Consider the following 13,098-nt stretch of genomic DNA (forward strand, 5'->3'; position numbering starts at 1 on the left):
GTGATAATGAACTTAAATGAGACTCCAGGACATTGTACTAGTTAAGTGAGCAACCTGGGAACCAGGTGGTTGCTTAGGTATAATTGGAACATCTGGTTTAAGCAATATTTCCTAGCTCAGTATCCATAAATAAGTAAAGACTACAAATCCCAGAATTTCCAGACTACATACCCAAAATTGGCCTGAAATGTATAGAAGGCAACAGGTTTTGGAAGACTGGAATAGAACAATATAAGTCTCTTAGTGGTTTAAAAAAAAACATCCTTCAGTACAGGCTGTTTTGAAGATTTTATACATGAAATGTTTTCAGTAATTGGAAGGGGTGAAACCCCATCAAAACAAAATTAGCAAAATACTTTTGAAAGATCAATGTTACCCCTGCTTATTTTTCCTTAAGCATAAATTTAGATATCGTACCCAACTTGTTTAAAGCCAATAATTTCTTATACCCTATATTTCTAGGAATATAAGAAACTATCTCAGATGTGATTATTTATTCATCTAGCCCATTATATACACCAGACTTTCCCAATCTAATGTTCTCCAGATGTGTTGGAAATCAATTCTCATTTTCCCTACTATCATGGCTATCACCTCTGCTTGATGTGAAGTCAAGGGGATGATATCATTCACTTGGGGAGGCTGCTCTCTAAAGTCTTAGGCAAAGAGCCATCCAATCATATTGCATTTGATTTTTTTAAACTGGAGATGCTAGGTATTTTCATATCGAGAAGATATGAGCATTTTTTTAAAAAATAGAATAGGTAGTTAGTTGTAAAAAAGCAGGCAAATAATCTAAGAACAATGCCTCCAGAAGATGTGGGTATTCCAACCCTGGAGATATTTAAGGAGAGTTTGGACAACCATTTGTCTGAAATGGTATAGATCCTGGGTGGCAAAATTATGACATCACGTTGTCATTACATGGTATTTCGTGACTTTTTTCTTTTCATGGAGCTGAGGTGGGCATGGGCTACACATGATGCATCTGGCCCGCGGTTTGACACCCCTGCTTGAGGAGGGCATTGGATTAGAAGACCTCCAAGATCCTTCCAACTCTGCTATTCTGTTAACTTAAGAGAAAAGTAGTAAATGTATTAGGGATGTAAGATAAACAATATTTTCTTGGTACTGTAGTTTAGCAATAAATAACTCTTAAGATGTTACTAGGAACCTCTCTTCTGAAGTAACAAGGGGAAAATCAACTACAGTTGATTCTTGATTAGTATTAGTACAACAACACAATAGTCAAACAATATAAAACAATTACAACTTTCATTTCAGTTGACCTAAATCTTTGATTTATTCATTTATTTAAAAAAAATTATCAAATTAATTTATATTGCCACCTATTTCTTTTGAAATTCCAAGCAGCTGATACACAATTAAGAAAACATAATAAATAGCAAATGAATAGCATAAAATAGTACAAATATAAGTAGTACTTGAAGTTTCCACAGCCTAACTCCAGCCACATAAATAACACATAAAATAGTCATCCAAACTAGGGGACTGGTCATAAAATGGACAAAATTCACTTAACTGTGTGGCTTAGCAACAGAACTTTTGGACTGAATTGTGATTGTAACTCAAGGACTGCCTATATTTAATATTAAGCCATATCTCCTTCAGTACTGCTACAAATTGATATACACTAGCCTCTGTGCATGCGTAATTCAGAAAGATTTATTCAAGATCAGCTCTTATGAATAATTTATTTAAATGCACAGAGAAAAATAATCACAGAAAACATTTAAGATTTTTATTTCTACTCAAAATGCCAATTCTGTACCAAATACCATGTAAAAAACTATCATAATATTATCGTAATTGGTTGGCAACAGACAATGCCAATTGCCTCTAAGATTCTTCTACTTTTAACTTAAATACAGGGTTTCTCTCTAAATGCTTCAAATGGTAACCACATCCTATGAAATTAAGCAATTCTATCCTGAACCCACAGTAAATTAAACATCCTATAATATGAGATTTAGAAATCCTTGAATCATCAATTACATCATAAAGGGCAATAGCAAGGTATAAAAAAAAAACACCAGCATTTACCCATTCTTTAAAGATTCATTTAAACTGAATGTGGTGTGTGTGTGTGTGTGTGTGTGTGTGTGTGTGTGTGTAAAACTGAATGTGTGTGTATCTGAAAATAGCAAAATTAAAGAAAATTTGGGTCATACTATAAGCCATCCATACAAGTATTATTTTTCTGGATGAGTTGAAAGTTAGAATTTTTTTTCCAAAAGAGAGCAGCCAGATCGCATTGACATACACAATTAGGGAAAAGGAAAGAAATTGTCTGCAACTATTCCCCACATTGGCAATCCATTCGCCACATTTGACAATCCATAGCTATGGTATTTGGGCAAAAGAGGTTTTAGAGTGGCAAGGAACATGTAAGCGCACGCAGCAGTAGCTTTCTGAAACTTCCTTCCTCTGGCATACCACTTCCCAGCTACAAATTATCTGTTCAGTAGGCCTTCTGCCAAGCTGGGCAAAATAAGTCGAAGGGGTTTAAAGGTTCGTTTACATAATCAGCATGTATCTCTAGTTGCCATGATTGTTGTAGCCTGAGGGGGTAAGGAACAGAATGGATTAGCTTTATTATATTTTTCCATTTAAGATAATCCCTCCAGAACACCAAAAACTTCAATTACATTAAAAAAAAACCTTTAAACAGAAATAACTGAATTGGTGTTTAACATTTCTATGCTTTACAAACTGGTTATAGCAACACAGGTAATTCTCAACTTATAACCACAGTTGGGACCAGAATTTTCATTGCTAAGCAAGTTGATTGTTAAGTGAGTCAAGTCCGATTTTACAACCATTTTGCTCTCATTAAGCAAATCACTGCAGCAAAATGAATAATGCAGTTGTTAAGTGAATCCAACTTCCTCCATTGACTTTGCTTGTCAGAAGCCAGCTGGGAAAGTCGCAAATAGTGATCACTTGACCCTGAGATGCTGCAACTGTCCTAAATGCATGCCAGTAGCCAAGCTCCTGAATTTTGATCACATGACCAAAAAGGGGATGTTGTAAGAGCAAAGACTGGTTGTCTGTCCCTATTTTCACTGCCACTTTAACTTAAAATGCTCTCTAATGGTTGCAAGTTGAGGACAACTTGTAGTGTATATAAACAATCAACATATTTTATAACTATGAAATTTAACACTTATTTTCTAAGTTTCTCTTGTGGATCAGTATCCACAAGATAAATCCTTCTACAAATAATAAGAGAATTATTTAATTAGAGAATGCATTATATGTTATGTTAATGCTGAAATATTCTTAAGGAATTAAGACATATAATTACCATATACAGTAATATACATATATATATACACACACACACACACACACATACATATACATATATATATTCGTAGATTTTCATGGGTACAGGTATGCAGGTCTTGGCGTGTTCGGGTCTTTTCCCGTGTAAGATTGAGAGTATCTTGGCAACGTTTCGACGAGGTCCCACTCGCCATCTTCAGGCTGGTGCTTTCGGCTTCGTGCTTGTGCGAGCAAAGTGTAATCGGAGCTGCTGTCTCCCTATATATACTGGTGGGGAGGTTGGCTGTGTTGTCATTTCTTGATTGGTTGATGGAGTTGATGTTTGCAGATTGGCTGGCTTTTTTGTAAGAACATGTGTGGCTGAGGTATTGGCTGTGTGTCTATCAGCCTCCTGTGTTGTAACGACCTGGGTCAGCGGTTGCCAACCGGTAGGCCATGGTCCACTGGTGGGCTGTGAGAAAATGTTGGTGGGCTGCAGAGAAATCTCACCCCCAGAGCACCTCCACAAAGCAATTAATCCAGGCTGTGCAGAAACACAAGGCTGCGCCACCCACATGGCCCGCGGGAACCCTCCCCGCCCACTCACTCCTTACCCAGTGAAATTGCCTGCTAAATTGCTATTTTTCCTTTTTCCAACCATCATATGTTCTGCTGTGCTGGGAGATTTAGATTAGCTAGGAAGCAGGAAATGGTTGGATTTCTTGCTTTCTAGCTAGTCTTTAGATCTTCGGCTCAGCACAGCCGAACTTCCCTTAGGACTGAAGGTTTGCTTGCAAGCACATTCAGTGCAAACTCATGGCAAGCAAATTTGAGAGACTGAGCTAGCCGATGGCAGATAGATAGATCACTGAATGATTCTGTGAGCAACTCAATCTGCCTGCTTTGCCTGATTTTGGGTAAAAGTTGCTCTTTTGTTAAATAAAAAATTCAATATTTACATGCATGGTGTGTTGTGAGTTAATTTTGTGACTTTCCTTGCAAGCAAATTTTATATGACAGACTGAGCTAGCCAATGGCAGACAGATAGATCTCTGAATGAATCTGTGATTCTGTGAGCAACTCAATCTGCCTACTTTGCCTGATTTTGGGTAAAAGTTGCTCTTTTTATAAAAAAATCAGTATTTATATAAATATTTATATTTACATACAATCCATGCTCAGCCAGTCACATGACCACCAAGCCACACCCACACATTAGACCACACCCACAGAACCGGTTAATGGTCCTGGGATCTAAAATTATGAGTTTGGTGGTCCCTGCGGTCCACAAGGTTGGCGACCCCTGACCTGGGTAATGGGCGGTGTGATGACAATAGAACTCAGAAGGTCATCACACCACCCATTACCCAGGTCGTTACAACACAAGCCAGCCAATCTGCAAACATCAACTCCATCAACCAATCAAGAAATGACAACACAGCCAACCTCCCCACCAGTATATATAGGGAGATAGCAGCTCCGATCACGCTTTGCTCGTACAAGCACGAAGCCGAAAGCACCAGCCTGAAGAGTGGGACCTCATCGAAACGTTGCCAAGATACTCTCAATCTTACATGGGAAAAGACCCAAGCATGCTAAGACCTGCATGCATATATCTAACTACCGTGTTTCTCCAATAATACAGCCTCCCCCAATAGGAAGTCCCAGCATGTTTTATCGGCATAAAATCAAATTAAGCCTCTCCCCCCAAATTAAGGCCTATATTAAACATGCGAAATGGGGGGAAATGGGGGGGCTTGACGTTAGGAAGTACTTTTGTTGCATACCCGGATATGGTGCTGCCTGTGTTGACCTTGGCGTTGGTGGGGCACTTCGTATCAGGAGACCTTCCGCCACCGTTGCTTTTCCTTCTCCCCATGCTGCCGCGGCATTTAGAGCAACGCCGTGGTGTTTGGCGCAGCCACATACAGCCAGCCAGGGCTCCTCCCTGCAACCGGAGTCCGGCAGAGACACTTGGCTTCAGGCGCTCCTGTCGCCGCCTTCCCTTCGCCTTCGAAGGCAAAGCCAATTCTTTTAAAAATGACGCCCTACTACCGGTACGACAAAGCCTCCCCTGCCTGACGGCCTGCGCTGCGTCCTCCTCCGAGCTGAGCCCTGCCGAGTCAGCGCCTCTGCCCGATGCCCATGCCACTGCAGCGTATGGAGCTGCCAGCGCATTTGGAGATGCGTGGGGACGGGGACAGGCTGGGCGAGGGGTGGAAAGGACGGGTCGGGTCGGCTCTTTTGCTTGGCAGGCAGGTGCGCACCCGCAGCTCGCTTTCCCGGCTCTGCCCAGCCCGCAGGGCTCTGGCGCGGCCCTGATGGGATGAGCGGAGGGTCCAGCGGGGAGGTGCTCCCTGCCTTGGTGAGAGCTCCGCCACCGGGCAGGAGAGCCCACCTGTCAGCTGTGCTGAGCACCCCAGGTGAATGTCTTCGCGCTCAGCCCGGCGCCAGGCAGAGATGGCAGCTGGGTGCTTCTCCCGGGGTGGGCCAATCCTGCGCTGCGGCCCTGGGAGATTTGCCTCCCCACGTGGGGTTGGGCTGCCTTCTTGGGCAGGGGAGGCTTTGTCGTACCGGTAGTAGGGCGTCGTTCTTAAAAGAATTGGCTTTGCCTTCGAAGGCGAAGGGAAGGCGGCGACAGGAGCACCTGAAGCCGAGTGTCTGTGCCGGGCTCTGGTTGCAGGGAGAAGCCCTGGCTGGCCGCGTGTGGCTGTGCCAAACACTGCGGCGTTACTCTAAATGCCACAGCAGCACAGGAAAAGGGAAAGCAATGGTGGCGGAAGGTCTCCTGATACGAAGTGCCCCAACGCCGAGGTCAACATCCAAGCCGTCGCCTCCTGCCCACCCGAGGATGCAAAGGGGGCGAATTAAGTCACCCCCGAAAAGACGGCCTAGCCATTTTTTCGGGGGGTCAAAAAAAAAGCTTGGCCTTATTTTGTGAGAAACACGGTATCTATCTATCTATCTATCTATCTATCTATCTATCTATCTCGTAGATTTTCATGGGTGCAGGTATGCAGGTTTTGCTGTGTTCAGGTCTTTTCCCGTGTAAGATTGAGAGTATCTTGGCAACGTTTCAACGAGGTCCCACTCACTATCTTCAGGCTGGTGCTTTCGGCTTTGTGCTTTGGCTCGCACAAGCACGAAGCTTCGGGAAAAGACCCGAACAGGCCAAAACCTGCATATATATATAGATATATAGATATTGATATTGATTGGACTCTCCCACCTTTACATTTCTTTCTTTCAAATATATTTCTATTTCCTTTTAATATTATTTAGTATTTTACGTTAGTATTTCTCATTAGAGGACTAATCAAATATATTAATATGAGTTTGTATTTGGTCCTCTTTATGTATAATACTCAACTGACATAAAATAATTCCCAACAATGAACAGTTATATAAATATTAGAAATCCGGAATATGAGACTTTGGTGTATGAAAGGAAGATTCATCAAGAGAGCTTCATGATCCCTGGAACTGCAGAGAATCAGGAAGATGATCTTGAAAGAAATTCTGTAGGCAAGAACCAATATGTAAGCAAGTGGGCTAAAACATTCCTTAAGGCCTGGCAAACAATATAGTATTTGGAAGAGACTTGGGCAGGATCCTTCCTGGTTCAATGGGATATAAGGAGAAGGTAAGGTAATGCACAGGCTTGCATGATTCTATTAGGATAGCCTATTTCTAAGAAGCATAGTCTTCCTATGGAACCAATTTCCTGATCGGGTCTCCCCTTAAAGGCAGAGAGGAATTATCAATTTGCAATTTCAAAATGTTACATTATTCTTTAAGACAGGAGTGGGCAACTCTATGACATTTACTGATCACCTTTATAGCTCCTGACTAGTGGGTGGTATTCTATTGGTTCAGCCCAGTTCTGGCATACCGGTAGCGCCCAAGATCAGCTGGCAGAGAATAAGTTCGCTCCAAGTCTCTCCGACACTCTGCAGTTGGGCCCACCTGCTGGCCCCTGCTCCGGGGTCTTTTTTAACCTCTTAGCTATTTGACATGGCAGAGCAGATTGCTGTGCTAAACAGCTGAGAGGCGCAATAGCTTAGTTTTTACTGTTTTAACATGCTTGCGCAAAGCGTGTGTTTGGCACGTAATCGCGCGAATCACATGATCCCACCCCTGCAGCCACCCCCACCAAGCCACCCCTACAGAACCGGTGGTGGGATCTTTTGAATCACACCACTCTTCCTGACATTCTTCACGATTGTGCCTCTGATATTCAGAAGTATAATTACAATTTTCTGTGGTAAACTGTAATGCAATGAAATAATAGCCAAGCTAGATCTTCTAGCTTAACAGGATGATTTTGGCTAAAGCCATCACTATCCCAAATAGACTCCCAGCAATTAGCGAATGTCATCACTATATCCCCGTGGCTTAGTAGACAATATAAAATCAAAAAAAGAACAAAATAAAAGGCAAATCTATACTCACTTAAGAATAAGCTAATGAAAGTTACTTTTCAGCAGGTATGAACAGGTCTGCAGAGCATACAATATAAGCAGTTACAGTAGTTGTGATACAGCCATGATGGCAAACCTATGGCACGCGTGCCACAGGTGGCACGCAGAGCCATTTGTGCTAGCACACGAGCTGCAGACAAACTTACCTCACTGCACATGTGTGCGCGCATGTGTCGGGTGTGTGGGGGGTTCACATTGCCTTCTGGGTGCTGGCATGCAAGCAAGAGCGTGCAAGCACAAGTACAATTTTTGGCACAGGAACCCAAAAAAGGTTAGCCACCATTGTGATACAGTATGTGGCAGAATGGCATTAGGATCACTCAGAAATCCCCTACATACAATGGAGCTCTTTCCTCAATGTACAGAATTGAAGAAACATCTACAGATGGCTTGTAACTCATCTATCTATGCTACTTGATATTTAAAAGTTATTAAAAGTCCAAGTCATAAGTTAACAAAAGCACATCAATGGCTGAATGAACTCTAGTGTTCAATTGCAGCTGCTCTAGAACTGATTATTTTAACAGAAAAACTTATTTTATTGCAAAAGCCAATATATCACACAGCAAAATAATAAAAGCTGTTTTTAACCTGATCAGGGTATTTCTTCCTCTATATGGAATTGTTTGAAGTTTACCTAGCATGCTAAACCATGCTTTGTTTAAAACTACATAGTGGATTTGTGTAATAAATACATCTAATTTATTACCTACTCTGACACATAGTAGCTCTCCAAATTATAGCTTTAATGTATGATTTCACATCCCTGCACATTTTCTTAAGTGGAGAAGTCAGAAACTGGATTTTTTGAAGCAAATCCCCCTTTTTCTCTAGAGCTACAATTCCTCATTTGAAACAAAATTCAACTTTTATCAAACAAGTTGAGACAAATCTTATTTTGATAATCTGCAGAATTAAGTCAGTGGTTTCTACACATACAATTTTTACTGACAGAAACAGTTCTTGAATTTTGTACAAATGCTTAATTGGCTATATCTCCAAGGAGATTAGAAGCAATAATAACTCTTAAAATTATTCCTAGGTAAAATTAGACCTGGTATTTAAAAAATCTAGTTGTCTGGATTGTTGTATTTTTCCAAACAAATTAAGAACCTTTGTCCCAATTTAACCTTTGTTTCTTTTTCCAATGAAAAATTATTTTGAAGGCAAACTAATATAAGAAGCATAATGACTAGAAGCAGCAGTGCATGCTTCCGTTTACATATTTCCTCTTCGCCACCACATCACATAACACTAGTATATTTAGAACTCCAAATGATAATAATTTTTATTAAAAGGTTATGTTAAGAAAAAAAGCCAGCATAGGTTGGGAGGTTGTACTTTTTACCAAAATCCAAAAGGTAGGACAAAGCTCTATTTCTCCTCTTTGGTTGGGCTGGGCCAGGCAAATTGTAGCTTCAGAAAAAGCTTCATGAAAAAAAACTATAGCCAAATTTTATCTTTATTGTAACACAACATATTACTTATTCAAATAACTCAGTTCTTTAGGTTAATTCCTTTTCTCCCATAAGTTTATAATTTATAGCAAAATCCTTGCTACTGTAGCCTAATAATCCCTATTACCTTATCCTACTAATAATGCTGTGCTCCTACTATATCAATACAATAATTTGACTTTATGGAATAGAAATCAATCAACTGTACCCCATACTAGCCACTTATAGAACATTTAAATTAAAAAACTCTGAAGGATATTTAATTTTCATTATTACATAAATTTAATGAAGACATTTATGTTTAAATATTTATCAAATATAGGCACGCAAAGCTGCTTCATTTTAATAAATTACATGTTTTATTAAATAAATGAACATAAGTTAATATGGTCTCATCAAGCAAACTGTTACAAGGATATCATATATCAGATGATGATGAGAAAAATACTCAAGGTCTATTTTCACACTGCCAATGCAGCCCCTCCAGCTGATCATCAAACTTAAGTCATCAAGCTTAAATCTTGCCTGTAGATTCAGCTTTTCTGCATATATATTGTTTACATTTTTTCAGCCTTAATTTAGTGAGAATGGTTAGATGTGTGTAATTAGAATTTAATGTAGTCCTCTCCAACCATTTCCAGATGTATAATTGCCTTTGTTTACCTCATGCTTTCTCAAAAGCAAGCCCTGAGTTCTGGACTCTGCTCCTTCCTGAAATACAGAGATTAACAACATCACTAATATTAAAGGAGACATTGAAAGGGGGTTTAAAATGTTGTATATCAATTGACCAGAGTTTAGTTTTTTAGAAGATCTGGAAAACTTAACTCCAAGCCTGTACAGGTAGTCCTTGACTTACAACTACAATTGAGGCCAAAATATCTGTGCTGAGTGAGTCAGTTGTTAAGTAAATTTTGCCCCGTTTCATGACCTTTCTTGACACAGCTGATAAGTGCATTGCTGAAATTGTTAAGTTAGTAATATGGTTAAGTGAATCTGGCTTCCCATTGACTTAAGTTTGTCAAAGGTCATAAAAGGTTCATGACCCCACAATACTGCAATCGTGATAAATACGTCAGTTGCCAAGCGTTTGAATTTTGATCACATGACCATGGGGATGCTGCACAGTTCTGTGAAAAACAGTCATAAGTCACTTTTTTCAGTGACGTAACTTGAAACGGTCACTAAATGAACTGATATAAATCAATATGTATACCTATATTAGCCAAACAAGTAAAAATTCCAAAAGTTGCAATAATATCACATTTAGAGAATGGTGAGAGCTGAATTAACATGTTCAATATTTTATTCCTGTTATTTTCTGCTGATTATTATAATCAGCAGAATTATGATTATTATAAACTTCAAATGGCACCAAGTAGCCCCTTTGTTGTCAAAAATAATTCTGACCTATATAGCAATGCACAGAACACTTTGTTATTTCAGGTTTCCTATATGAACTATGTTAACAATAATGTCATATTTTATTGTTGTTAGGAATATCTTATATACATCTCAATGTCTCTGCCCCAGAATTTAATTCAAATACTACAAACTATTGAGCTTTGCTGCCATCTAGAGATAAGAAGTAGATTAAATCCTTTAAAAGACTTGAATTTTCAGCAACGCCATACAAAGCATTTAGCAAAGAAAACATTGTACTTCATCTCACAACAATGAAAGATCACTACAACCTCGATGGGATATTCTCTTGGCATAGAAATCTAGTTCTTTTCTGAACCAGGATAACACTATGGTTAGCTCTTATAGTAAAACTATACATTAACTAATCAATATTTAATCTAGATATTGTAACTACCAGCCCATATGTTTATCACATGATATGATGCAATGTGCCAACCTAAAAAATTGGCTTAATTATTATAAAATAAATAACCATACCTCTGTCATGCAAGTGAAGCCCATAACTGGATTCACGTTAAGATGAATTGCTGTTTGCTTGTATTTTGCTTAGTATGTTGTACATATCTGACAAGAGTTATATACGCAAGGAGTTTACAGTTTAGCATGATGTATGAATGCAGGCTACATAATCTAGTATCTTCATTTTTTAAAAAAAGTAAAAAAACACTGCCATGTTTTGAATATACTTTTTCATACAAATTTATACATTAAAATTGATAACTATGCAAATATTTTGATTTCTTTTATTTTAATTATAGATTGCTGATGTTTTCCGTCAAGCAATTCCTATTAGAAATCCTAAATCAAAAACCATCAGTACAACAGTGCTACCAGTGAAAATACCTTCTGGACAATAGAAGAAACCAACTTAAGATACTAAAGATGAGACATCAGACATCACCAAATATATTTCCAATGTTGCTACTCAAAATGTCAGGAAGACATAAGACTGCTGATATGTGAGATAATCATCACTTAACTCATAAGTAGAAATGATTTTGCACACCAATACAGCAAAAAAGATTGATGTTGACACTGGAATTAAAAAGCATTGAGACTTTCTTATAACCAGAAATCTACTATTCAGTATAATCTTGCCCCATTTTCCTAATGTCAAAACAACAGCAAAACTGGACAGAGCATAATGAAGAGACTTTAAAAATACAGCCACCACTCTGCTATTATTTTCTCCCAATTTCCCAGTGCAGTATTAAGGGCAATTGTATTCTTGATTCACAACTCAATCAACCTTAAAGAGACAAAGAGTTCTTTAAGGACTAAGGACAAGGAATCAGATAGAAAACAAAGTATGCCAACCCTAGAAAAACAAGTGTTTTTATCCTCAGCAGAAAAAAAAAAGCAGTGCTATCATGGCACTATAAAATTATCACAGGATGATAAAATGTCACCAGTCCCACTTCAGCTCCAACAGAAAACAAGAGGAAGAAATCCTACATATTGCATAAGCATATGAAGAAATGGATTACTGTCACCAAATGTGCTTTTGATGTGTTTTTCAAAATTGAGATGCTGTGAATTTTGCTTGTCACATGCATTTTTACATCAATATTTCTGACATAATATGGTAAATGAAAAACTATTTTTAAAATTGGATTCTTTTAAAATTATTAGACCTGTATGGAATGTAGAATAGGCAAGAAGTATTTTCATTGTATCTTATTATAAAATAAATTATTTTAGTATTTAAACCTCAATATAGGGATGAACAACATTTTCATTAAATAACATTCCTAAACTATTTGTGAGTGCTTCATCACTGGAGGTTTTTAAGAAAAGACTGGACAATCACTCATCTGAAATGGTATAGGATCTCTTGTGCAGGGGTTTGGACTAGAAGGCCTCCAAAATCCCTTCCATCTCTATTCTGATTGATTTACTACTCATAGAAAAGGAATATTTTTTTCAATTAATAGATTGTATAAAATGTATAAAATGATAGCAAGCCATAGATCACTTGCTCTAGAATTAATCCATTGCTTCCAAAGTTATTTTTTCCTCTCCATTTTTGCTAACACAACAAATGTTACAGAGCTACAATTATGCATAATTCCTCATTAACACAGGAGGCCCATATCTGCATCCCAATATAAAAGTTAACTTTGATTAACCAATCATTCAATACACAGCACACAGAAGTTACATTGTATCTTTTAAGAATGTTTTAATTCTTCATGAGATGGGGACCATCCCTCATTATACATCAGTTGGAATTTGTTTAATTGGGTTTTATCTAGTTTTCAGATTTTTATTGGGATCAGATCACATTCCAGGTCATATTTATGCAGAAATATTGAAAATTCAAAATGGATCATAAACTTTTAAACACCACAGTAATTCCTCTTTAAAAACTAAACAGGTAAAACCTAGTTAAGCCTTGGAAACCATCAGGAAATCACATTTAAGACTGTGACTTCGAAAACATTTCC

At 38.4% G+C, this 13,098-nt stretch overlaps 1 protein-coding gene and 1 long non-coding RNA gene across 4 annotated transcripts in view; one reads left to right on the forward strand and one right to left on the reverse strand.

Moving 5' to 3' along the window:
- FILIP1L (filamin A interacting protein 1 like) overlaps positions 1 to 11,719 on the forward strand; it is a 153,720-nt gene extending 142,001 nt beyond the window's left edge. For both annotated transcript variants that reach the window (XM_087966457.1, XM_026681736.2), the window contains one exon: positions 11,410 to 11,719. In XM_087966457.1, coding sequence (XP_087822583.1) covers positions 11,410 to 11,508 — 99 coding nt within the window. In that variant the 3' untranslated portion in view covers positions 11,509 to 11,719. The remainder of the gene's footprint in view (positions 1 to 11,409) is intronic.
- LOC148130433 (uncharacterized) overlaps positions 1 to 13,098 on the reverse strand; it is a 79,096-nt gene that overhangs the window by 64,706 nt on the left and 1,292 nt on the right. The window lies entirely within an intron of this gene.

This window comes from Notechis scutatus, chromosome 5 (genome assembly GCF_049901735.1).
Source record: "Notechis scutatus isolate UNSWTSFEM ecotype Mainland chromosome 5, rNotScu1.2, whole genome shotgun sequence".
NCBI lineage: Eukaryota > Metazoa > Chordata > Lepidosauria > Squamata > Elapidae > Notechis > Notechis scutatus.